We start from the raw sequence: 26,205 nt of genomic DNA, 5'->3' as shown, positions 1-26,205 counted from the left end.
AGTCTTCACTGTATTGTATGTATATCAGAAGTATTCCAGTGATCGCAGACTTACTTTTCCAGCTTGATTTAAGCCCTATCTGGTCTGCTTAAGGGTATTTCTAAGAAAGAAGTGTATTTAATGTAAAATAATATAGATTTTTTTTCTTTTAAAACCATCATATACTCAATAATAGGACCTAATTTAAGGTTTAAAATCTACCAAGTACCCTAAAATTAGATTATTGAGCTTAATTTGTGTCTTGGCAGCAGTCCCCCATGCCATTTGTTAAGAAAATGTTTTTGGTTTACAAAATAAAACCTCACAAAAAAAATTGTTTAGCCGAAAACATTGTTACCAAACTTTTGTTACCTGTGGGAAATCAACCCTAACATTCATGCCATTCCCACCAACAGTGGTAAAAAGTACATTTGCATAACTTGTTCTTTTTGTTTATAAATATTGGAATTACAGATTAACATGAACAGGATGTGGGAAGTACATTTCCCGGCTTTTTAATCACGAAACCGAAATCCTTTGGCTGTCAAATCCTTGCGCGCCTCCAAAATCTCAGCTTGAAGTTCCTTGGCAGCTTCAGGACAGTCGTTGAATGTAAAGGTTCTGTACAAGACGGTCCAAACGGAGAAGATCTAGATAGGATTGATGCAGAAATATTAATCATGGAACCTTATCAGTTCTTCGTAACAATTACCCCGAAGAGCACCAGCAAAAGAAGCGGCAGCAGTTGAATGTGTAGCAAGTATTTGTTGGTGAATTGGGTTTGCACAGTTCCCAAAACGATGGACAAGTAGGGCACCGCAAAGAGCGATGCATAGAACAGCCAGCGTTGTAAATTTGTCATAATTAAGAATTTTAAAAGTCTATAAAATTAAAAACAAAATAAATATTCTACACGTAAACAAGAGAGAATTCCAAGAGGTGGAACCTTAGGAGCGATATACCAAATAAATCGCTATCGATAGTGTGACCAGTAAAAAAATACCGCTAAAATTTATGAGGCGGTTAATTTAAAATGTAAAATGTTTTTAGAATCTAATTTTTTAGGAATTAAATAAACAATCTTCGTTGTTCATATTTTAAAGATTTTAAATAATCTTTTCAATAGAATACAGTAAACTTATATTTTAATCCCATTACAGCTTATTCCTTCTTATATTTCCTTCTTTTCCTGTAAGACACATAAACAAAAAAAACATTTTTCGTTTTTAATAAATTTGGGAGCTTAATATAATTTATTTTTGCTTAAATAAGTCTTACATATTATGCTTTTAAAACCAATAGCCCGCCACGCTGAGTAGCTTATCAACAGTCGAGTGTTGTGACAAGCAGCTTTTTAGAGTGAGCAATTCAAATATTCATTTATCATAGATAGCAGTTTAAAACCTATTATATTAAAAACTAAGCTGACGTAAGTGTAGTATTTCTGGCCCCCACTGTACAGGGTGTATTGGCAATCAGGTCAGCTGTGCGGCAGCCTATTATCTGAAACTTGACCTCTTTCTCTGGCAAGGCAGCTCCGACAAAAAGTCTCGGTTCGCTGCTCAAGGCCCAGAGCTCCTCCTCTCCTTTGGCATTTCTATTGATCTTCAAGCCCGTGACGAACTTGATCTTCTGTGGATTGAAGGCCACCACTTGAATGTCATCCGCCGTATACTTTGACTTTCCATCCCAGCTTATCAAGGCGCCCAAGCTAATAAGGCTGCAGAAAAGGTTGCCCGACTGGTCCATCACCTCTGATTCGCATTGGATTCCCCGGGTGCCAAGTATTCGAAAATGTCCTGTGACATCGGTTACATTCGGAGATTGCCAAAAAGTTTCGTTGTTGATCAGTGAGAGAGGTACTTTCACCTCGTTGAAGGCGTTTAGAGTGTGAAAGTATAGGAAACGTTCTGAAAATTACACAAAAAGTTATACGTTAAAAAAAGGATTTAAAGAATCAACCAAATTCATCAAATAATTACCTTCCATTTCACTAGGACTTATACTGACAGTGAAAATTCCCGCCTGAGAGCTACCAGGACGAACCAACTCCGCCACCGTAGATGGTTTCATGAATTCGTGTTCTATTCGCCAAGATCTGCCAGTCAGGGAATCAAAAACAATAAGTCCATACCCCCAGGCGTCGGCAATATAGGCTTTACCACCCAAACATCTATTGGGTGTTCCACTCTCCGCTAGATCCACCACCAAAGCAGTGAAGATGGAAACGTTGGGAGTATAGGAATTGGGAGGCAAAGAGTGACGTTGAATTAACTCGTCCTTGACTAGATCGAAGGTTAGAATTTGCGGCGGACACAACTGTATCGAGTTTACTTGACCAGAATCCACAACCCACAGACGCCAGCATTCATCGATCTTGAAGGCAAATATATGTTTTTTAGTAAGCATACAGCTATAAAGAAATATAAAACTCACATAAGTTCTAATAGCTGATGTAATGCCTGAGCAGTTATTTGGTGGCAGATGCCACTCCTCGCTTGGATAAGGCTCCAGTCTGGGATTTTCAATAACATCATTGTCATCCGCAACCACAGTGGCCAGTGTAAAGGGTGTGGTCATGCTCAGCCTTGGAATCGTGAGAAAAGTACGGTGTCTGCCCTCATCCCCATACTCAATATCCACGTCGACGGGCAGGAAGCGATTTCCTTTAGCTTGATCATCTCCTAAACTGAGATTCGACCATCGGTGGAGCGTGCGCAGATCCTTGAGAACCAACGGCTGTCCTTGCAGGACATCAAAAAGACCAACAAGGGTTACAAATGTAACACTGACCAAGATCTTAGACAGATCCATACTGTTCAAACGATTTCCGAAGACTGAAGATGCACAGGTAGGCGCGATTGAAGGTGTTAGCCTTATGCTTAATGTGCACTTAAAAAAAAAAGGTTCGCAACTTGTAACTGATATTTCATTAGAATATAAGGATACCCTTCTCAATATTAAATTCTAAAGATAAGAAAGTAAAAACTAAGAAAATTTGTTTACTTTTTTGTTTAATAATTTCATTTAATCAGTAAAAATAATTTTGGGCAGTGTAATTGACCATCGACCGACCAGATAAAAGGTCGTGTACCTGTGGCGACCAAGCAAACACTTTCGAATGGCCCTAAGATTTATGGATGGACATCTTTTATGGCGGCTTAAAGAGTGTTTACACAGCCTCACAGTCACTTAAAATTTGGGATGAGGGTATCGGATTTGGTATTTCGGATCTCGGATCTAAAAGCATCCCCGCCCCTGCAACAGGTCATCCACATCGCAACGCAAGACCCAATAATTGATCTCGGTGTAGTCAATGGTTCCGGCAAATATCTTCTGCAGGCGGTTTGAGAACAGCCATAGTTCCTCCCGCCCATCGGAGGGCCGACTTACGATCTTCAAACCGCTCACAAATTGTAGGGTTTCAGGATTCAGAGCCACCAGTTGAACGTTTTGCGGATTGTAGGGTGAGCGTATGTCCCAGGCAAAAATCCCAATCGGATCCAAGAAGCCGCAGAAGAGAAATCCTTGGCGGCTAATTGCATGAGAAGCACACTGAACGCCCCTCCGGCCCAAAGTCACAAATTCCGAAAGCGAGGAAGCAAGACCCTTCTGCCAATTTGTTGCATTGTTGAGGACATCCAAGGGAATGGCCAACTCAAGTTCATTGGACAATGCGTGGAATATCAGATGACGTCGCAGCCCTAAGCCTAAAGGAGTCACTGCCAAGGCGAGAGGACCATCAAGAAGCTCAAAACTTTCTCCGGCCACCGTATGGGTTCCAAATTTGGCATCGGGGTAGGTGAATTTGTTCTCCACCCGCCATGACTGTTGACCCAGCACATCGTAGACCACAATGGCCTTGCTGGTGGGATCGGCCAGATATGCGAATACATCCTTGCACTGGCCCTGCGGCGGTGGGTCCCGGATATCGACCAGGATGTTCACAAATCTACTTACTCCTGCTTTGAAAGAGGTTGACGGCAAGCGGTAGCGGTGAATCAACTGATCTGTGGCCAAATCAATGACTACCACTTGGGGTGCGCAGTGCTGCACAAACTCAATTTCTCCACTATCCAGGATCCACATTTGTCCACAGGCATCGATGTGAACCCGGTAAACTGAGGTCAAGCCATCGCAGTTTCTTCCATGGCTACTGTGCCATTGGTAGCTGGGATAGGCCTGAACCTCTGTGCCATTTGCTCCTTGGAAACTGGTGACATAAGCCAGAGAATACGGTACTCCTTGTCCAAATCGAGGTGTGGTAATAAAGTATCGTGCAGGGCCTCCGTTTTCTGCCAAACAAGAATGTGAATTAAATTCCGCTCTTAAACTGGAAATATAAAACTTACGTGGATAGTACACATCAATATCAATAGGTATGGGACTATCTGGATTATAATGACCATTTCTCAAGACTTCCTGGCGTTCCTGTTCACTTGGAAACCCGTACTGTATGTTTTTCCATTCAAAAACTCGAACAAGTTCTTTGTACTGTGTTGGGAATTTAAAAGGCGGTAACTTTGGCTTCGGACGGTTTATACTATACTGATACTGGGATAACGAGAAGCTTGGAAATGACACCAATAAAATAAGAGGAAGAATTAACCTGAAAGAAGCCAAAAGTAGTTAAACTCCTTTTAAAAGTATCAGGTGGAACTTACATTTTTCTGATTATTTCGTTGGCTCTGTGGTCCTTCTTCGAGGGCTCTTGCCGTTAAACTAAGCTACCAACCGCCAAAAAACCGTAAAAATTGTGAAACAATAAAAACCCCCAATTTAAAATGGCATATCACACTCGCTTTTAACTGGTTTTTAAAATGTATACTGTATCGACGTTTGTATGTTTTTTTCCTACATCTTTTTTCTAGAGTCTCATCTTTAAAAATACTCTTGATTAGAGTGATGTAACTTTCAAAATTAAATTTTTTTATATTTATGTGTTTGTATTTGTTTATTAAATATGTAAATGTTCTATAACTTGTTGGCCTTTTAATTTGTTTTGTTTTTAAAATGGAAGTGTATACCACAATTCGTCCAAACCATTGGTTCGTATGGGAGTAGACTACATACATAAGTAATCAAAACTGAAAACGTACGAAAGTGTTGATCTGAAACATTGACATTGAAAATACCACAGACAAAGGTTGAATTATGTCACAGGTGCTATCAGTAATCTGACTAAACAAATGTTTATATTTTAATTTCCTATTCAGTAGTTCAAAGGTATTTAAGAGGTGAACGATTGGTTGCGGAATTGATAATTAATCATTTGTTTAGTTTTATGGTTCTATGCAATCTAATTCATTACAAGAACTATTAGTGCTCTGATTTAATCATTGGATTTGTTGGTAATTGATTTTAAAAATATTGCGGACCCTTTTAATATGCAAATTGATTTGGTTAGCTACGCCAACATAAACTTAGATTTTAAAAATGAAGAAATCAACTTATTAAATGAATCTAAAACTAGTTTAACTGTCATTTCACACCTCATTAATGTCGGAGCTCAGTTCAACGGTAATAACTTGTCTGTAATCTGACTTAATTCGTTTGATTATTTAAAAATTGTTTGGCAATTAGGAAATTCTGTTTGTACAGTTTTATTGCGGCTTCATAATATTAAAACAAAGCTTTACAGATATTGCTTTGGATGCCGCAAGGTCATAAAAGTTTAATGAGTTCGAATGCGGTTTTATATAAATATATATATTTATCTTTCCCTCATTTCCAGGTTGAGGATATTAAATAAAGTGATGGAGATATATGTATACATATTGTGGCTTGTCTTTTTGATCAAAATGTCCCATAAACTGAGTAACTGAGACATTTTTTTAAAATTTATTTACATATGTAACTGATATTAGAAAGTGCCTGATATGATTGTGTTTAAATTGAATTCCACTTGTTCGAATGCATGCTAAAATTGCAATCTTGTATAACAAATCTGTCCACAATGCCCCTGTACAATTTGTTTCTTGTTTTCCCATCAATTATTGTCCGCTGCAGGTGACACTATCTAAATCCAGCGGCGCCTGCCACCAACCGGTTTAACATCAAAATTATTAATTGTAATCAAAACGTAAATAGCATGAACACCAAAACTGGTCATTTAATTTGACTTTTGCCAAATATCATTCTTTAAAAATTTCATATAACCTTACTCTACTTATCAAAATATTAATGACTAGGTGTTAATGGGTACCACCTCCTCAAACATTTATCAGTTCATCTTAGTCGAATAAAAAATCAAACATTTATTTCCGCAAGATAATTAGCATCTGAACGTTCAACAATCTCTAATACCCTGTTCCAGATACCCCTTATATGTCCAAACTAATCTGTCACAGGTGCAAGACTCGTTTACAGATTATAGTTAATGTCCAAGTTAATCAATGGGCCGTGACACAGACACTCAATGCATGCAAATGTGGAAATAATCTGCTTTAAATAGTCATCAGGTCTATAAACGTTTAATTATTTGGCATGAAAGTTGGTATATGAATTGATCTTGTTTAATACGGTTTGTATAGTTGGTGAGGAAAGGAAAAAAAAGGTGGTGTTCAATAGTTCTGTGTTTAAAAGTAAAAGACTAATGTACTTACTGGCTAATCGAACCAAAAATTATTTTAGTAAAGTAATTACAAATAAGACTATGGAAAGTCACTCGAAAATGTATACTCATCCATCAAAAGAACTTGTGAATCAACTCACATTACTCAAAACATAAGGGGTCTAACTTAAGGCAAGACATTGCAAATTAGTAATAGGAACATTATCTGGGTTACGCATCGTTATGATTATGATGATAGTCACAAATAAAATATTTATGGAACATAATTCTTTTTGGAGTGTTTATGTTTTTAGCTGTGTCTGATTTTTAGTCAATCTCTAACAGTCTTTGAGAGCAGACCTTAAATCCAAATGATGGAAAAAAGCCTTATCCTATTTCTGTTACTGCTGGCGAAAGCGCATGCTACACCATATGCCCAAGACATTCTCGAGGAAGAATGGAGGGCATTTAAAATAGAATATAACAAGGAATACCAGAACGAGACCGAGGAGCGACTGCGGCTTAAAATATTTTTGCACAACAAGCTGTTGATAGCCCGGCACAATCTTAAATGGGCTGCTGGAGAAGTTAGCTTCAATTTAACTGTGAACCAATTTTCCGATCTGTTGAACCATGAATTCAAAGACCTCATGTTTGGACAAATGACCCCTGATGGATACCAGTAAGTGATTTCTCGATGTATTTTTAGATAAATATTCAGCACAACTTACTTTCGTGTATTTTCAGGTTTGAAGGCTCTACTTTTCTGCCGCCAGAGAACTTGACTCTGCCGGAATCGGTTGATTGGCGCAATCACGGATTTGTTACTCCTGTAAAGAACCAGGGTACCTGTAGAAGTTGCTGGGCTTTCGCCGCTACTGGGGCACTCGAGGGACAGCATTTCCGCAAAACAGGGAATTTGGTATCCCTTTCCGAACAGAATTTAATTGATTGTGTAACATCCACGTATGGTTGCAAGGGCGGAAATCGTATAAATGCTTTCCATTATATACACAATAATGGCGGCATCGACACTGAAAGTTCGTATTCATACAAGGCTGCTAAAGGCAAATGCCACTTCATAAGAGATACGATTGGCGCGACCTGCTCTGGGTTTGTAAAATTGAAGGGGGGAGACGAGATGGAACTTGCCAAAGCAGTGGCCACAGTCGGACCAGTATCCGTAAGCATAAACCCTTCAAATTCATTCCGGCATTACCATAGTGGAGTTTACTATGATCCAACTTGCCGCTCCGAACATTTAACTCACGCTGTCTTAGTCGTTGGTTATGGCACCGACGAAAAATATGGCGATTTCTGGATAGTAAAAAACTCTTGGGGCTCCCATTGGGGTGATAAGGGTTACATTAAAATGAAACGCAATGCTAATAATCTATGCGGTATTGCGAGCAATCCTTCTTATCCGTTGATTTAATTTAAAGCTGGCTTTATCATAGCGCAAATAAAATGAGTAATGTGGGCTGAGTTAAAAAGATACACACAAAATTAGTCATTAAATCATTTAAATAGTATGATGTTCCAAGAATTATGTTTACTCTGGAATATTAAAACACTTAGCTGATAAACTTGATAAATAAACTTAAATTTGTAATAAGCTGACATGAAATGAAATAGACGTCGTCAGATTCCCAGGATTTCAAGCCCAAAAAATTATAGGATCGGATCAGTTTTGTTAAATTAATTTAATCAATATAGATTTTTAAAGATTTATTTACATCGGCTGCTCTTCTCATGGCGCATACGCAGCGTGAACACACAAGTTACTAATAGTTTACTTATTCGGATAAGTTTGCTTAAGTTCCGCGCTGGTAGTAGTAGCCACTGTGCCGGGTGGTGTAGGCGGTAGTTGGCACCGATGACACACGGGTGGTAGCCGCCGGGGCTGTGGTACCCACTAGAGTGTCCAGATAGGAGCGCTGGTAATTATCCCGGGTCGCCTTGCTGGGCGGAAAAGCTTCTCCCTGGTTTAGAGCAGTGAACGGATTGCGGGCCGCGTAATTTACAATGCCACCGACTTCGAATTTGTAGGGTGTTTTGGTGGTGAATGGTGTGGTCAGTCCCGGACTGGTGAAGTAGGTCTGCAGAGCGTTTGTTGAAGCTTGGGAATGGGTATTGTAGAGTCCATAGTTCAGGATACTGTTGTGGGTGGGAGCGGGAGGCAGAGCGAGGCGGTGACCCAATAGGGAGCTGCCAGAGGGTAACTCCAATCTGACGATGCGATTATTGAACTCACTGGGATTTAAGTTCTTTAGGAAGAACCGATGGAACTTTGAGGAGATGGCATAGATCACGCCTGGCTCCGATCTGGTGGTAGTTATATCCGCTACAAACTGCAGCTGATCCCGATCGTAGGCCAAAACAGATTGTTGGTTGGTGGTGGGATTCCACGAGGCGATAGCTGTCTCACTCAGAGGAGCAAAGATCAGGCTACTGTCGAATGGGTTAACCGAGAGTCCAATGCCTTGGGAGCTCTTCTTGCCGACAAGTTTTACATCCAGCATTTTATTGTCTGGCAGTGGACCTGCTCGCAAGACATTCTTGTGAACGGAGAAAACTCTGAAAAAGTAGGTGTATCAAAGTTGTATTAAATAAACAAACTAAGAAAAAATTTTGAACTCACCTATCTGTGGCTAGGGGCTGGAAGTATACCACCCCTGAACGCTCATCAAAAGTCAGGCCCACCACTCCGTCCATCAAAACGAACTGGTACTCATGGATCTCCGACTGAGCGAAATCCGGATCGGGATACATGGCCGGATGCGATACCCGCCATGTAACGTCCTTGCCACTGTCGTAAACTATTATTCCCGGCTCCACGGTGTCCGTGATGTATACGAAGACATCATCGCAGCCCTTGGCTGTCGTCTCATCGATCACCATGTTGGTGAAGAGGGATTCGCCGCGCAGGACTTCTGGAGGGAAATCAATTCGCCTTACAACTCGATCCGTCGCCAAGTCTACCACTAGGATTTTGGGTGGACAGGTGACTTCAAAGTCTTCCAGAGATCGGGAAATTCCAGCATCCAGGAGCCAAAGCCGATTACACGAGTCCAGACGGAGCCGATAGACTGATGTCAGGATCAGATCGCTGCAGTTGAAGTCACTGCGACCGGTATTTGAGAAGGACCAATCAGGAAAGGCATTTAGGGTGGGTGAGTCCCCAAACTGATCCTTGGAAACCCAGCTGACAGTGGAGGATACTCCCGAGAACAATTTGGGGGTAGCCACAAAAATGCGATCCTCCGTAACGGCCAATCCTGTGATTAAGACATTCTGGCCATTGTAGAAATTAGGATCACTTACAGGAGCCTGGGGCTCGAAGTTGTAGCGAAGGAGCTTCCACTGCTTGGCCACTTGTAAGCCAGGAGCCAGAGCCTGGATCACAGATGGCCAAAGGATTAAGCAAGTCACTCCAGCTAAGATGCGAAACATGGCAAGAATTGACTGTAAAAGATAGAAGCCACAAGAACTGGAATTAGTAGATGTTGTATCGCACTCGGATCAGAATCCCAACTGATGGCTCTCAGATTTGGAAGGGGTTTATGTATCAATTCTGTTTCCGGACTTTTTCCGGACAATAATTGGTGAAGGAAAACGGACTTGGAGATATTCCCAGCTTATAGAAATATTGATTTTCAAATTAAAACCATTGAGAAATGTAAAATAGTTATAAACAGGCACTGAAAAAAACCTCTATTGTTAAATATTTAATTAGGTTTTATAAATTCTAAATTTAAGGCTGTCAAAATGAAAAAATTTCTTCACTTAAAATTGAGTTTAATAAAAAAATGAAATAAAAATGCATAGAAAGCTAATTATAGTCCTAAGTTAAAATTATTGTACATTTTGTTGGGGTTTATTTTATTTTTGAAACAAGTTGCAACCCCAAGCCATAAATAAATAATAAATCAGAAAAGTTCCAAAGTCCCTGGGTCGTGATATTGTATGAATTACCTCCAAACGATTAGCAAGTCGTTTTAATCATTTGCAGATGATGAATTTTTAATTGCTTATTTATAATCTGCATACAATACCCTAACCTATTTTATAGGATTCCCAGGTAGTTTTATAAATCTATAGGTGCCCTTTCTAAATAGCCTTAATTGCAGATGCAGATACAGTTGGAGGTTGAGATACAGATACAGATGCTGACGCCGATATAGATTGCATGCAAATGTGCCAATTCCGGAGTAGATGCCGGCATGCGGATTGCAGATTTGCAGACTACGATCTGGGCTTGGCGATTGTATGCAAATAAGATTGCTATGCAGTTGGGTCAGTTCGCCGATTGAAGTATCCGTATCCATCAGATACTTGCGCTTGCAGTTGTATCTGCGTGAGTGACAAGTGTGTGTGCTTTAATTTCTCACGTTAGTAGTATCCCACTCACATTCACGATCTCAATGAACAGATGCAAGAGGTGCACTGTAGAAAAATTGTGTAAAATGATGCAAGAATTGGCAGATATTTCAGTTCATGGAATTATAATCCAAACTGCATTTAAATACAGAATTTTCAATGGTGTACTGACCAGATAAATGGGATTTTTAATTGCCAAATAAGCTTGGAAACTGCAGTGATACAAGGAACTGACAGTTTGATTTGCTTTCCACCGGTTAGAGCAAAGCCCCTTGCTCGGCATTCGGATATTTGGCCAATTGGATGTAGGCTCTAGTCTCTGACGGCCTGAAATTACATATTATTTACTGTCGCGGCCAACTCCCATACTCGTTTGCATCTGGCAAATTGCAATAAACATGGCAAACATGTTGTGTGAAACTTTCATTGGCGCGTGCCACGATAAGCAGTTAAAGATAATTGAATTTTTGTAATTTTCAAGCAAGCAACTGCCATTTGATGAATTACATAAAAGAAAATAGCTGAAAGTCAAGGCTGATTCCGGCGCCACACGCATCACAAAGATTTATTTCTGCGTACTCGCGCACTTTACATAACACTTGTGCAACCCCAAGCGGAAACATGAGCAGTTTCCCAAGCCCAAGCCCAATCCCAAAGAAAAGAAATGAAATCGCAGCGTTGAATATAAGAAAAGCATTTGGGTTTTTATTCGCCTTGTTTCTCGTTATTTTGTGACAAGTATTGGGCCCAAGCGGAACAGGCCATTTCAAGTTGTAAGTCAAAAGTTAAAAGCCACAAACCGCAAAGATACTTTTTATACTTGTTATTATTACCATTTTTTATTCGGGTAATGTTCGCATTTCGGTTGATAGTCAGTCATGTTGATGAGCCATGGCAGGCCAATGAAATTTCGCTTAATTTTCGTTTAATTTGTCTATTAAATCTGAACACGAAACTGTTTGAAAGCAAAGCCTGAAAACGACTTGAGTGCACGATAGAAACCCCTTAGAAAAATTATTAAATACAGGTATTTCAATGAAATATCTGACAGTATAACCTTTCAACAATGGTTGGCTTATTTATTTTTATTATAACAGAAATTTCGAACATAAATCTTTTCAAAAGACAATTCGGCCAACAAAAGAAATATCTGTTCGGCTATTTATTAATAGTGCCCTGTGAGACTATGTATGTGTTGCAAGCGAATGTGTTTTTCCCTTTTGGCCGCCAGAGGCCAATTAAGAAATGTGACTTCAACCTAGTTGCACTAACTAGTGCTAGTTAGTACATGCTACGCGGCGATCGTGTGTTACCTTATCTGAATCTGCTATGTAGTCTGTAGAGCGCAGTGTGTTCTCACACGTCTCACAATGAACCTGCAACCAAAAATATTTAATTACCACTGATTGTATTACTTTGATCTTATTTGAATCGGTTATTTTTGGTGTTCTCATAAAAACAAAAACGGAAAACTTAAGCACTGCAACGGAAGACACGTTTTGACGGAGGCTGATTAACACCTGTCTGTAAATTTGTTATTTTTGCAATCGGCGGAAGAGGTCGCTGTCTTAGCTTCCTTAATGCCAACATGTGTATCGATCTGTGGTCATAAATCCCGTCTAAGCCACCAGTCACGATGGCTGCACTTTTGGCGGCGATCGATTTTAATTGGTAGCGAAAACGACAAAAATGCGTCTACCAAAAAAAATCAACAAAACTTAATTAACACAGTTCCGTTCTCCGGCAGCGGCTTCTTTTTTTGGGCTTCACGCACACACAAACACACACACGCGATTGGCGCATTTGGCTAATAATTCGCAATGTGCAACTTTGTACCCTTGGCTATGGCTATTGATTTGCCAATTAGCTTACATGTCAGTGTTGAATGGGATTTTGTTTCTTCAAGAATGCACTTAGAGAGAGAGAGTGGCATTGGCAACGCCTAAAGACTTATTCCGAAACCGAAACTAAAACTGAAATCGAAATCGAAAATCAAAATAAAATGTAGCGTAGCAGTTCGTTAACTAAATGCATGGCAATTTGCACTTTAACCGTTAGAAACCGCACTTTGCGACGTGCTGCTGTTCGCGTTCGTTGCCTAAGTCTTTTGTTTTGTGGCCAGGCCAATTTGCTGTGCATCTGGCATTAGCTTACTTTTGAGGCACTTGAGGTGGATGTGGTTTCTGCTGCTGCTGCCGCTGTTGCCACCGTTGCTTTTGCGGTTTGTATAACTCTTGATAATGACTTACTTTCTAACCGATCGCGCGACACGTCCGCGCAGTTGTGTTGCCGTTTTGCGACTGCGCTCCGTTTGCCAGGCGCACCGAACTTTATAAGAGTGTGTCTTGGAAGCCTCCTGATCGCTTTTCCTCCATATCTCTTATATTCCAGGTGGATATTCAGAGCAACCCGCTTTGCATGGAATGCCAGACATCGCTCATACGCTCTGTTGGCCGCTGGGAAAATTATTAGCTAGCAGCAAGTCTTCCGCACATTTGCATTAAAGTGTGTAGGTTATGATTTTTGTCCGCTCGTCGGCCGATTGTTGTAATTCAGTTGTTATTCACAGCGGCAAGTTCATTATCACTATCAGCCAAACAAGGCAAGTAAACAAGTAATTTGCAAATTTTGTTGCCTTTATAGCTGCGACCGTTTTGTCAATGGAGAGAGTCCATTGTACTGCTAAGGAATTTAAGGTATATGGGCAGTTATAAATTAAGTGTTCTCCGCTGGCTATTAAATTATCCTAACCAGTTCTAAAGGCCTGTTCAGTTTAATTGAAGATTTGTTTTAAAAATATGTTATGAATACGAGGGGTATTTAAATTTTCAGAACCCCCTCAATGGATAAATAATTACCCTGTCAACGGTAAGATTTATTTACCCCCTACTGTTGAATATATATTATTTAATTAATATTTCTTTATTTAATATTTAGTCTTTGGCTTAGACAGCAATAGCAGGACGACAGGTGGAAAATATTTAAACGGAGATTGGACTACCTACGATTGGAGTTGACCAGCTGGGCCGAACTGGAATCGGGTTTCGTAATACGTTTTGCATCTGGCCAATATTGGAGAGAGAGCGCACAAGCCGGCTCTAGCTTGGTCCAAATTGAAAATGGAAAGTACTCCGCGAAAAATGTTCTCTGCAATGAATTTCGCCGTCCGCCGAGCAGCTAACCCAAAAACGTGAAAAGCCCCAGATAAAAGGGGTTATGCAAAAAAGGAGAAACTGGTTTTCAGGCAGAATTAGCCAAGTTTGCATTAACTGCCTCGGCCTGATATTTGTTTGCATTGTGACACATTGAATTTGTTTACTTGCTTAAAATAACCACACAGTTTTTAATTTTAATATACGCGTAGTATTGAACATTTTGGGCGGGCAAAGCCCACTGAGCAAGGCATTAGCATCCGATGATTACCCTAATTAGCAAATGTAAATTCACTGGCACTGGCCAAGCCCCACTCGACATTCACTTTGTTGTCAGGGGTCTTTTCTAACTCACTCCTTTTATTTAAAATTGTGGTATTTTGTTGTTTGGCTTTTCGGAGAATACTTGTAGCAGAGCTAATACCAAGTTACGATCTAAATAGCCACTTATGTAGTACCGGTTCTAAACGCCAGTTCAAGGCTGTGGCCAATGTCAGCCGTATTGGCCAATGATATAACCAGGTAATCCAATTCCGATTACGAAATGCGAGCCGGGCGGAAACGTAGGTGGCTTGTGCCCAGCCTGGGGCAATTCGCGGCTATCAAAACTATCACAACTATCACAGTTTCCTTTCACAACAACGCCCTGGACCGATGCTCATTAGCCGTTTGGCTCGGCCGTTTCGAAAGTAACCAATCCGCGGGGAAACAAAATCTGTGGCAGCCACTCGCTCCATATGACTCGGTGACGATGAACACTTGAAGATTAATAGCCGCAACGTCTTGCGTTGGCTTAAGCCAGCTAACACTGAAAAAATCCGATTATGGAAATAAGCTTGCCAATCTCGTTTTATTTTTTAGAACATTGCCATATGCAATATTAATTAAATATTTTAATCGTCAATGACGTATACAGAAATAGTGGTGAAAAAATAAATATTTTATTATTAACAGAGTCTAAAATTGAAACAGAATCAATTATTAAAATAAAAAAATCATTTCAAAATCTTAATTTCTCACAGTATTGTCCACTAATCATACATGTACCTCCTCACATTGTGTCCATTACGAAATTTACTTTAAATATGCCTCGAATTGAGGCTTTCTGGCCGTCCGAGACCAATGGCATTCTCCAAATGCCTTGTCATCGTCAACGTGCAATTGCTTCATTTGCGCATTCTGTGCGCACAAATGTGAGTTTAATTGAATCAATCCGAAAAGTCGGAGGTAGATTTGCCCATTGTTGACAGTTTCATTACCGGCTCCGTCAGTGCGACGACAAGGTCTTGATGAATTTGGTAAACATTTCGGGCCATTTGGCTTTAGCCGGCGACCCTTGGTGCTAAACATTCTAAGTGCCGCCGCATTTCAATAGACTAATATCGCGATATCAGCGTTGGGTTTTAAGCGCTTTTAATGGCCCTCTTTAAGTGCTCGGCTTTTGGTTCTCCATAAATGCAGACCATTAAACCAATTAGGCCAATGTGGCTGAAGGCTCCACCTCCGCAAAAGGTGTGCCAATAGCCGGTTTCCCACAGCCACCCAGACAGATACAAATACATACCATACAGCCACAATTGTTTTGTTTCGTGGGGCGCATACTTTCATTTTCCGGCGATTGTGAGTACCTCAAGATTATCAATATCCTCCAATAATATCCAAGTATCATACTTACCGAACCAACTCATTGTGGCTGGAGTTATTATTCGACGATTTGCTCAATAAATCAATCTTTGGAGTACATATGGCCACCAGTTACTCAGTTATTCCAAATACAAAATGCACTGAAAATAAGCACTAGTTTCAATTATTGATGATAATTTTCAGTTACTCCGGGAATTGAAGTTATTATTGCTATGGAGTTTTTCTAGTGTAAGTATGAGTGTTTTTATTATTTTGACGAAGGTCAGCACCATGCCAAAAGTACTGCAACTGACTCCAAGTCTGACGCCTGTGGCCAATGCAAAGTATAGCCGCCTGAACTGAACCGATTTGCTATTGAGTATGGACAGAGAGGGGTGGACATGCATGTCGGCTTTGTTTTCAAACGTCAAGCCAATAAATTGCCTGAAATTCAAGCTGGAGGCATAACGAAATTCGAATACCTTTTTCAAATGAGTCACAATTGAAATGTATCTAAGCCATTGGCAAAAGTATGATTTGGATCTTAATGAGTAGATTCCATATTCAATGATTCCTTTTTAACAGATCATAAAACTAATGTTGAGTAATGTGTCTGAGTTCCCCCAAAAAATCAAATACTTTTTCTCTAAAGAGTATACAATTTTTTAAAATTAATATGATCTTTCATTAGCACACCATTTTTAGGAGCAAAAAAAAGGTGACAGCTTCTATTGTGGTAAAGAAAAAATATGTTTTAAAAAATTACCATACCCACGAGTCAACTGTTTTTTGCTTTTATTTTGGCTGATACATATACATTTCTCATAATTCAAATTAAATTATATAAAAGAACAGATAAGAGAACGCAGACATAACAAAAACATTCACCAATTAATGTGACTCGTCTGGTTAATGTATTTTGAATATCTAAAATACTTAACATATTTTGTAGATCATGAACACAGAATTCTAAATTGCTGAACTTTTACCAACAGCCATGAAGATCGAGTCAAACTTGAATAAATTGTTCCATTGCGAAATTACTCAATTGATTTTTAACTAACATCCATATTTGTAGCAACAATTTTATCTTGAATGTGTTTTGATCAATCTTGGTTAATCAATTGGAAGTTGAACGTTTCAACTAAATAAAGCAAGAACTTATTTACTTGAACATGCTGCTAATGACTTTAGGTGATAAAAAAAAGGAAATGGCGCGACATTGTAAGCGAACTGTATCTCATATTTATGTAAATTTTTGGATTAACAATTGCGCAAGTGTGTTTTTGAAATACGGTGCCAGGCGATGAATAAATAAAAATTGATGGAGCAATTTGCTAGATTAAAAATCTGCAATCCGGCAACATTTAATGTAGTAGTTGCCTACTTTTATTTTTGGCGCACACGCGTTGTATTCAATTCACCAATTTTTTCTTTCACATTCAGTGCGATGTTATTTATGGCCCGAAAATGTCAAGTCTTGTTGTTCCCGCTGGTAGCGTGGCTTAAACTTTAATGTCAAATGGGTAAAGCTCTACCGAGCCATGAGAATGAATGGGCCCAGTTTTGAACAGTGTTGCATGAAGTCCATTTCAAAAATAAGCTAGTTGCAATAAACTTGCCAAAAATAATCAGCTGTACAGGAAATGTCTGCCATTCATTCAGTAAAGTCATTTTTTTATGATTTCTTGTGAAAGTATCTAGAAAGTCAAGGAGACACCCCTATCTCGTGTATTCAATTCAATATGGCTTTCTTGATTTCCTGTAAAAATAGCCAAGTATAGCCTTTAAAACTCTGCTCTGGCAGTTCTAACTATATCCAAAAGACACCGAAACCTTCAGAGTAGCATATTGGCTTGGAGCAGATGACAGATAAGATTTGTCGGAATTCAATCGGAGCTTCAGCGCCTATGACGGGTCTACAAAACTAGGCCTAAACAAACAAACCGAGCGGAATTGGTAAAAAAATAGGAAAAATATTTCATGCCCCATAGCCACGGTTGAGGGATTGAAAAATTAACATAATTGCAGTATAATAACGGAGTAGGTCCCTTGGGGTAAGAGTGCGTTGCCCGCCCAATGGGGCGTGGTTAATGGGCGTGGCCTTGTCAGTCGTTTGCGGCATGTCCACACCTAAGCAACGTTTTTTGGAGAGCTCCGTTTGGGCGGCGGCCTTGTTTTTGTTAAGTGGATTGCAACCAGCTCCCGGAGTTGTGGGATTCGGGATTAATTTGATGAAGGTGCCCGCCGAAAATAAAGGACTCGAAGCTTGCATTCTCGCCCTACTTCGAAAGTACTTTGAGTCTGGCGATGGGCTCTCTGGTTCGGTGCTTTGCTTTAATCGAAATTATCAGCTACCATATCTGCAAGACCAAATATTAAGGGGCATGAACTCGTATGAGGGCTATCCATGGAGTCTTTTGATTACTAATTTCAGAGAGAGTTTCTCATCCTCGGAATTGCAGATGCAGGAAAAGCCGCAGTGCTATTTCTTAATTGTGGAAAGTCTGGAGGATGAAGACCTGGATGAGGTGTATGAGCATTGGAAGAATATGGTGAACTGGAATCCATTGGCCCAGTTTGTAGTCTTCTTGGCCACCACGGAGGAAACGGATGAGGAAATGACTGATGTGATGGTTGAGGTGCTCCTCACATTTATGAACAAGAAGATCTTCAATGTGAATATCATAGGCCAGAGCGAGGAAAATGAATTCTTTTATGGAAAGTCAGTATTTCCGTATCATCCGGATAACAATTGTGGTAACCGTGTAATTTCTGTAGAACTACTTGATGCCTGTGATTATGTTGGTGATGAAAATGAGGAGGAAGATGAAGACGATGGCGATGGTGAGCAAGATGGTGAGCAGGAGGAAGATGGAAGTGATGGTGAGCAGGAGGAGGATGGCAGTCAGGAAAATATAGACAAAAATGCTTCAGAAGATACAGAAAACGATCAACCAGATATACCAGAAAATGGTAATGAAAGTGGGGAAAAAGATTACAATGAAAGTGAAGTTGGAGAAGCAATTGCCAGTGAAGAAAGCCAGGATATTAGTAATGAAACTGAAGTAACCACTGAAGAAAATCTCAAGAGTACCAGTCAAGAATCTATACCTGATTATGAACAAGATCAGAAACCGTATGATTATGAATCAATAAAGCCCAATGAAAAAGGCGAAGAAAATGCTCAAGACAAAGCTGAAGACGAAGGGAGTTCCAGTGAAAATATATCTAATGAACAAGATTTTTATGCAGACAACTATCAAAACTCGGAAATAAATGTTGTTCCCAGAAACCATGACAGTATGTTGGTCAATAAAGTATTTGCGAAATACTCAGGGACATACGATAGCTATGAAGATATTTCCGTTGCACAAAATAGCGCTCAGAATGAGAGTTCAACATTAGATAAAGCTTTCAATAAAACCGAAATTTCCAGCGAGGATCTGGGAAACCAATCCGAGGAAAAAAGAGACAACTCAAATGTTACAGAGCCAGAAGTCATCATAGAAGAGTTTTATCGGGCCAAGTTTGAGGACAAATTCCCACGCGATCTCAGTGGATGTCCTCTAACAGCTGCCTTCCGTCCCTGGGAGCCATATATTTTTCGCACCGAAGTTGACGAAACAACAGACGATTATTATTACGGCGTGGGCACTGGAGAAGATTACAATGAGACCTCAAGTTATGGGGACTCGGATGACGAAAGCTATGTAGATCCGGAAGCAGATTATGACAATCCCGCAGAAGACACAGAGACGGAAAGTACTCCAAAAGTTAAGCTCAACGGGATTGAATATGAAATGGTACAGACCATAGCCGAACGTTTACATGTAAATATAGAAATGCAAAAGGAAAACACCAATTTGTATCATCTTTTTCAACGGTTAATTGATGGGTAAGTAAGGATTTAAGTAATAAGCTTTTAATCCAAACCAATTCCTGTATCTAATATCTTTAGTGAAATCGAAATGATCGTGGGAGGCATCGACGAGGATCCCAGTATTAGCCAATTTGTATCCAGCTCAGTGTCTTATCACCAAGATGACCTTACTTGGTGTGTCGCCAAGGCAAAACGGCGATATGGATTTTTTAACTTTGTGGAAACCTTCAATGCTGATGCTGGATTTTTAATGGGACTGTTTGTGGTTGTTTGCTCCATTGTGGTTCTACTGGCGCAGCGGGTATCCCGATTCCGCTTGCGAAACCTCAATGGATATTTCTCTATTTGTTTGAGGATAACGGGGATTTTGCTGAATCAGGCCATTCCCATGCAGGACTTTCCTCTGACTCTAAGGCAGCTGTTCGCCATATCCTTTCTAATGGGATTTTTCTTTAGCAATACGTATCAGAGTTTTCTTATTAGCAGCTTGACCAACCCACGCAGCTCCTATCAGATTCACACCCTGGACGAAATTCATAGCCATGGCATGGTTATTATGGGCACTTCCGAAAACGTTCGCCACTTTAATAAGGAAGGGGAGGTACATGTTTCAGCATATAATTTATTTTTTCATCTAACCTAGTAACCCACATCTTTAGGTTTTCAAGTACATTCGCGAGAAATTCCAGATGTGCTATAACATAGTGGACTGCTTGAATGATGCCGCTCATAATGATCATATTGCGGTGGCCGTTTCCCGACAGCATTCCTTTTACAATCCCCGAATCCAAAGAGACCGACTTTATTGCTTCGATCGGAGAGAATCCTTGTACGTCTATCAGGTGACCATGTTGCTACCGAGAAAGTATCATCTTTTACACCAGATTAACCCCGTAATTCAACACATTATCGAATCGGGTCATATGCAAAAGTGGGCCAGAGACTTGGACATGCGGCGCAAGATTCACGAGGAGATCACACGCGTCAGGGAGGACCCTTTCAAGGCCCTGACCTTCGATCAGTTCCGAGGAGCGTTTGCATTTTCTTTTGGCCTACTATTAATGGCCAGCTGTGTGTTTTTCATGGAGTGCCTTTATGTGAAGTGCTTCAATAGAGCTAAAAAGAGAAAGTTGCTTAAAAAGTTGACCAGTAAAACCAAAACAAGAATATAAACAATTAATATAAACATACACAAAATATAACGATAACGTTTTCAGGTAAAAGTTGATTAAATGTTAATTAAAAATGATTTTATACTATAAACTTTAAAATGTTATAGTTAGTTATAAGTACTGTACCAATCCTTTATAAACCTAAGAACTTGACTAAGGCTAATTGTTAGATTAATTACGCTTGCTTTTAATATGTTTATTAAACAAAGAGTTGGTATAAAAATGTATAAAGTTATTTCCACAAAAAGCATACGCCCTGTTGAACAATATGCAAATAAATTTGAAAGTGCAAGTCTACAGTCGAAGTGTCAATCGAAGTCTACATATATGATTGCTAGTGGTTGCAAAGATATACATATGTACTATATATCTTTCTATAATACCTTATTTTATTGTTTCTCTAAATCTACATCAAAATCTGAAAAAATTATAGCTTTAATAAATCAATCCGTTCTTAATTTACAAAACTATCACTTCAGAAACCTTTCGCCTGAAATGTCCTTTCCTTCTGTGTTATTGATTATTGTGTTATTTTATCTTAATCATAATCCCTGAATGTGAATCCAAATGGATGTATTGCATTAAAAGCATTAAATAAAAATTAAATTTTGAAGATGCTAAGATTTGGACCCAACAGATACTTAAATATATGCATATATATTAATATTTTCTTGGCACTTTATTCGATTTAAAAATACAGAATTGCAATACAGCGTGGAATGCACGTCTGCTCCCCAGCCTCCCGTATTTAAATCCGCACCCGTACCCCCTAACCGGGACCCGGATCCGTACCCGTGCCTCCACCCGTCACCCGGTACCCGGACCCGGTTGTCAGAAAAGTGAACAAGCGCGCACGCCGCCAACGTCAAGCTGTCGTCGGCATTCGCCTCAGTCGCCTGGCGCATCCTTAAAAGGTGGTGGCCCAATGTGCCGACCAGGCCTGTTTGTTAGTTAGCTTTCTGTGCGGTTCTTTCAATTTTCTGGCCTGCTGCTGCTGCTGCCCCAACCGAATCCCAAATATATATGGCTTTCATAAATTTTTATAAATAATATTCTTGGGCAGCACATTTGTTGCAGTATCATCAAATTGGCAGATTTTTTGTTGTTGGCCAACACAATTCAATCAGCTGCTAGCCAGCTAATGTGGGCCGAATAGAATGTTGTTGAAAATACACAGGCGATAACGTATAGATATGTACTACATATATATATGCACAGATTGTATTTTTATATTGTTGCTGGCCAACTAAGCGCTGCGGTTGACTGAATGAATGATACGTAAATGATGCCCAACAAGGCGTTGTGGAAAGCTGGCCGTCTACTCATAGTTTGATGATAGTGAGGAAATGAGGTGAATGAATGTCTACTAAAAATACTATAATGACATTTTTTATTTTTTACCAATGCCAATGTTTCAAACTATAAATAATATTATACCCTTAATCCTCATATGTATAAAAGACCCACACCTTTAATAAAAAAAGGATAGTACCCTATATTTCTTTTCCCACAGAGTATCCAATTAGCCTTATTGAGAAATGTCGTTTCCTCACCTGCGATAACTGGCCAATCGCATATTTATCTAAAATTAAATATATGAAATTTGTGAGTTCTTCTAATTAAAAATAGAATTCCATACTCTAGATACGTTTCTGCGCGTAAGCGTCAAAGAATCTCTTGCAAAAACGTGAGAGCGCACGTTTATTTTTGCTTTTTCCTTCGATTTCCATCTCACAAACAAATTTTTCCAACCCACCCACTCGCACAAACACTCTTAAAAACTGAGAGAATTGTGTAAACAACAAACGCATGTTTTCCATTTTTTTGTTATTATTTTTAAAAATTCCCTAAACACCATATAAGTCAATTAAAATTTTGATCATTAACTGAATGAATTTTAATGATCTCGTTTATGATTAATGAGAATTTGGTCGAAAAAAAAGAAAAAACTAAAAGCATAGCCCACGAAATATTAATGGGCAAATAAGTTGAAGCAGTTTTAATTGATTTCGGTTTTTGCGGGCCACAAGCTGGCGAATCTATAAATGCAATACGCGCTCTATTAACAATTTTCGACTTGTGTTTTTATGAGTTCCGAGTCCCTAACTAGCCAGCACACCCAACCAACCACCCACCCACCCAACAAAACCAGCCCACACCCAGCAAATTATTGCCGAGAGAATGCGGCGATATTTAATTTTGGTTTTGTTTTGAAATTCTTATTTCTAATTGCGAGTGCGTTCTCATCATCGCTGAGAGATTTCCATCCCAACCATGTATGGATTGGACCAACGTGCAAATGTTGATTAAAAATTAGACAAAACAAAAAACGAACACGGCACTCACACACTCGGATACAGATACAGAAACATCCGCAGCTGCAGATACAGATACAAATAAAGATACATATGGAGAGCGAATGCTACGCCTACGATGAGGATGCTCTGATCCGGAGGATCTGTGTCTGTCTGGGTTTCTTCATGTCTGTGGGTGAGCAATGGCACTGTTGTTTACCCTGGCGTCCTCTTCTCAGACGCTGCACTGAGAGAAATGTTTAAACTATCCATAATATCTACATATATGTATAATCTATGTAGCCTAGTCCCTACAACAAAGGGTTTCAAAGGGCTCAGTTCATGGGTTTAATGATCCCCTATTACACAGAGATTAAATGGCGCTTAATAAAATAAGATGGAAAATAGTATGAAATAAATATTAAAATGTTATCTGGGAACTTTTAAAGAAAATTGATGAAAAATGACTTCTTATTTTCTGGAAACTATCTATGAAGTATTTAATATTTCTTTTTTATTAAAAAAAATCGAATAACTAGTTTAATAGAGAAAAATGTTGTTTAAACTTTATGCTAAGTGTATCATCTCGAAAATTATGAACTGAACAGAACAGAAATCCAAAAACAAAAATCCAATGAAAACAAATTATTTTTAAAAGAAATTCAGATTTTCCCCCCCATCGGCGCAATGTGCATCCATCCATGTGCTGCAATACACATGTGTTTCTGAGAGATTCCTCGCGTGTGAGATGCTTCTGCGGCTGTATGGGTGCGGAAAATATCTAAACCGACTGAGGGTCGTCCAAATGGTATAAATATTAGCGCATCTCGGTCCAGCGACCACTCGCAGTTCTACAGCGAAAGTGTTGATTTGGATTTCTAGTTTTTCTTCGTCTTAACGGTTAGTATCCAACAATTCCAAGTGACTCATCCTGAAAAGAAAGGAAGATACTTTCCCAAGTGTACAGTGTCAGAGTTTTTCAAAAACCACTCTTTTTAAAAGTACTAGTTCAAAACATAAGTTTTCTAAGGCAAATTTAAGATAAAAAACCATAAATTAATTGAATAAAATTTCAAAACTAAAAGAAAGATATACAAAATATAAACCTTCGAAATTCTGATCCTTTTCGAGAAACTTTCCAAGGAGGAATAAAAACTTTTTTAAATATCCTAACCAATTTGGAACAAATTACCGCTCTTGATAATGGAACGGATATTAATACTGAAAGTGTTAGATTTTTTGCAAAGCTACTTTTTCGAATAAAGTCAAAAAAATTTAGTTGTGACACGGATACACGGCACCCAAGTAGAAACATCACCTAGACATTAAACTAAGTCCTTTCTTCTCTCTGTTGTTGTTGTTTGCAGTAAAAACAGCCAGTAGCCAAGATGTGTGACGACGAGGTTGCCGCATTGGTCGTGGACAATGGATCCGGTATGTGCAAGGCTGGTTTCGCCGGCGATGACGCGCCCCGCGCTGTCTTCCCCTCCATTGTGGGCCGTCCCCGTCATCAGGGCGTGATGGTCGGCATGGGACAGAAGGACTCCTATGTGGGCGATGAGGCCCAGAGCAAGCGTGGTATCCTCACCCTGAAGTACCCCATTGAGCACGGCATCATCACCAACTGGGACGATATGGAGAAGATCTGGCACCACACTTTCTACAACGAGCTGCGCGTCGCCCCCGAGGAGCACCCCGTCCTCCTGACTGAGGCTCCCCTCAACCCCAAGGCCAACCGTGAGAAGATGACCCAGATCATGTTTGAGACCTTCAACGCCCCCGCCATGTATGTCGCCATCCAGGCCGTGCTCTCCCTGTACGCTTCCGGTCGTACCACCGGTATTGTTCTGGACTCCGGTGATGGTGTCTCCCACACTGTCCCCATCTATGAAGGTTATGCCCTGCCCCACGCCATCCTGCGTCTGGATCTGGCTGGTCGCGATCTGACCGATTACCTGATGAAGATCCTCACCGAGCGCGGCTACTCGTTCACCACCACTGCTGAGCGTGAAATCGTTCGCGACATCAAGGAGAAACTGTGCTATGTCGCCCTGGACTTCGAGCAGGAGATGGCCACCGCTGCTGCCTCCACTTCCCTGGAGAAGTCGTACGAGCTTCCCGACGGTCAGGTGATCACCATCGGCAACGAGCGTTTCCGTTGCCCCGAGTCTCTGTTCCAGCCTTCCTTCTTGGGAATGGAATCCTGCGGCATTCATGAGACCGTGTACAACTCGATCATGAAGTGCGATGTCGATATCCGTAAGGATCTGTACGCTAACATCGTGATGTCCGGTGGCACCACCATGTACCCCGGTATTGCTGATCGTATGCAGAAGGAGATCACCGCCTTGGCGCCATCGACCATCAAGATCAAGATCATTGCCCCACCAGAGCGTAAATACTCCGTCTGGATCGGTGGCTCCATCCTGGCCTCCCTGTCCACCTTCCAGCAGATGTGGATCTCCAAGCAGGAGTACGACGAGTCCGGCCCCGGCATCGTCCACCGCAAGTGCTTCTAAGCGACTCGAACACTGCACCACACTGAAAACCACAACACACCACACAACAACAACAACAACAGCAACAAATCAAACCAAAACAAGAACAAAAACAAGAACTAGAGCCTAATGCTAAAGATGACTAATTTTAAGTTAAAACCTCTTGCTGCCCTGCCATCCGTGAAAAAACCAAAGGATCCGCGAATCAATGTAACAGCATGTATTATACTTATATAAATATTTATTGGAAGTGTCGCAGAATGGCGATGATGTAGGAGTTGAGGAGACACAAGAATGCAAAATTTTAAAGTTTAAACAAAATAAAATTATCGAATAGCATCCTCTTTAAATTAAATCTAAATTATACAAAAGAATGCATATTTCTTTTCATTTTTTGGGTAGTATGCTGACAGGAAATTATGAAATTTTTCACGCCCACTGCAAATGTGGAAAATCTGGAACGGATCAGAGGATGAAGTGCATATCCAAAGGTACAGTGATCTCCATAGAGACGCCTTCAAGACCATTTTTGCCCATTGCCGTGGCAGGAGCTGCCCCCTTGTCGGGTAACTAAAAATAGGTCCGAAGATAAAACAACAACACGCCAAATCCATATGCCAGAGGGCATTAACAAATGTGTTTCTAAAATTACAGTGAACCTTCGATAAATA

At 40.0% G+C, this 26,205-nt stretch overlaps 7 protein-coding genes across 10 annotated transcripts; 3 read left to right on the top strand and 4 right to left on the bottom strand.

Annotated features, from left to right (window-relative positions):
- Window positions 1–415: 415 nt before the first annotated feature.
- Dpm3 (Dolichyl-phosphate mannosyltransferase subunit 3) lies at window positions 416–934 on the bottom strand. Its single transcript, XM_017249273.3, has 2 exons — window positions 692–934; window positions 416–629 (listed from the first exon to the last, which is right to left on the bottom strand). The coding sequence occupies exons 1-2, from the start codon at window positions 839–841 to the stop codon at window positions 495–497; spliced, it is 285 nt and encodes a 94-aa protein (XP_017104762.2). The 5' UTR covers window positions 842–934; the 3' UTR covers window positions 416–494.
- A 399-nt stretch (window positions 935–1,333) lies between these two features.
- On the bottom strand, window positions 1,334–2,803 carry yellow-e3 (L-dopachrome tautomerase yellow-e3). Its single transcript, XM_017248751.3, has 3 exons — window positions 2,416–2,803; window positions 1,962–2,355; window positions 1,334–1,889 (listed from the first exon to the last, which is right to left on the bottom strand). The coding sequence occupies exons 1-3, from the start codon at window positions 2,791–2,793 to the stop codon at window positions 1,399–1,401; spliced, it is 1,263 nt and encodes a 420-aa protein (XP_017104240.2). The 5' UTR covers window positions 2,794–2,803; the 3' UTR covers window positions 1,334–1,398.
- A 328-nt stretch (window positions 2,804–3,131) lies between these two features.
- yellow-e2 (L-dopachrome tautomerase yellow-e2) lies at window positions 3,132–4,831 on the bottom strand. Its single transcript, XM_070281516.1, has 3 exons — window positions 4,644–4,831; window positions 4,332–4,588; window positions 3,132–4,274 (listed from the first exon to the last, which is right to left on the bottom strand). Coding segments are annotated over exons 1-3 (1,314 nt in total). The 5' UTR covers window positions 4,646–4,831; the 3' UTR covers window positions 3,132–3,219.
- A 2,060-nt stretch (window positions 4,832–6,891) lies between these two features.
- Window positions 6,892–7,967, top strand: LOC108130289 (cathepsin L1-like). Of its 3 annotated transcripts, none has more exons than XM_043212016.1 (2): window positions 6,892–7,184; window positions 7,280–7,967. In XM_043212016.1, exons 1-2 carry the CDS (start codon window positions 6,904–6,906, stop codon window positions 7,965–7,967), a joined length of 969 nt encoding a protein of 322 aa, XP_043067951.1. In that variant the 5' UTR covers window positions 6,892–6,903. The 3 variants fall into 3 exon arrangements, with proteins under 3 accessions (XP_043067951.1, XP_043067950.1, XP_043067949.1); XM_043212015.1 differs by having other exon boundaries at window positions 6,892–7,193; window positions 7,265–7,967; XM_043212014.1 differs by having other exon boundaries at window positions 6,892–7,214.
- Window positions 7,968–8,216: 249 nt separating this feature from the next.
- Window positions 8,217–13,230, bottom strand: yellow-e (L-dopachrome tautomerase yellow-e). Of its 2 annotated transcripts, none has more exons than XM_017249299.3 (3): window positions 13,067–13,230; window positions 9,174–9,997; window positions 8,217–9,109 (listed from the first exon to the last, which is right to left on the bottom strand). In XM_017249299.3, the coding sequence occupies exons 2-3, from the start codon at window positions 9,983–9,985 to the stop codon at window positions 8,347–8,349; spliced, it is 1,575 nt and encodes a 524-aa protein (XP_017104788.1). In that variant the 5' UTR covers window positions 9,986–9,997; window positions 13,067–13,230; the 3' UTR covers window positions 8,217–8,346. The 2 variants fall into 2 exon arrangements, with proteins under 2 accessions (XP_017104788.1, XP_017104789.1); XM_017249300.3 differs by lacking the exon at window positions 13,067–13,230 and adding an exon at window positions 12,226–12,288.
- A 4,580-nt stretch (window positions 13,231–17,810) lies between these two features.
- Window positions 17,811–20,742, top strand: Ir87a (Ionotropic receptor 87a). Its single transcript, XM_017248674.2, has 4 exons — window positions 17,811–18,672; window positions 19,096–19,585; window positions 19,649–20,171; window positions 20,230–20,742. Exons 1-4 carry the CDS (start codon window positions 17,811–17,813, stop codon window positions 20,740–20,742), a joined length of 2,388 nt encoding a protein of 795 aa, XP_017104163.2.
- Window positions 20,743–23,840: 3,098 nt separating this feature from the next.
- On the top strand, window positions 23,841–25,908 carry Act87E (Actin 87E). The gene is made up of 2 exons (XM_017249013.3): window positions 23,841–23,936; window positions 24,404–25,908. The coding sequence occupies exon 2, from the start codon at window positions 24,425–24,427 to the stop codon at window positions 25,553–25,555; it is 1,131 nt and encodes a 376-aa protein (XP_017104502.1). The 5' UTR covers window positions 23,841–23,936; window positions 24,404–24,424; the 3' UTR covers window positions 25,556–25,908.
- The last annotated feature ends 297 nt before the right edge of the window (window positions 25,909–26,205 follow it).

The sequence above is a fragment of the Drosophila bipectinata genome, chromosome 3R (genome assembly GCF_030179905.1).
Source record: "Drosophila bipectinata strain 14024-0381.07 chromosome 3R, DbipHiC1v2, whole genome shotgun sequence".
In the NCBI taxonomy this organism is placed as follows: domain Eukaryota; kingdom Metazoa; phylum Arthropoda; class Insecta; order Diptera; family Drosophilidae; genus Drosophila; species Drosophila bipectinata.
This window is presented reverse-complemented; position numbering and strand designations above follow the sequence as displayed.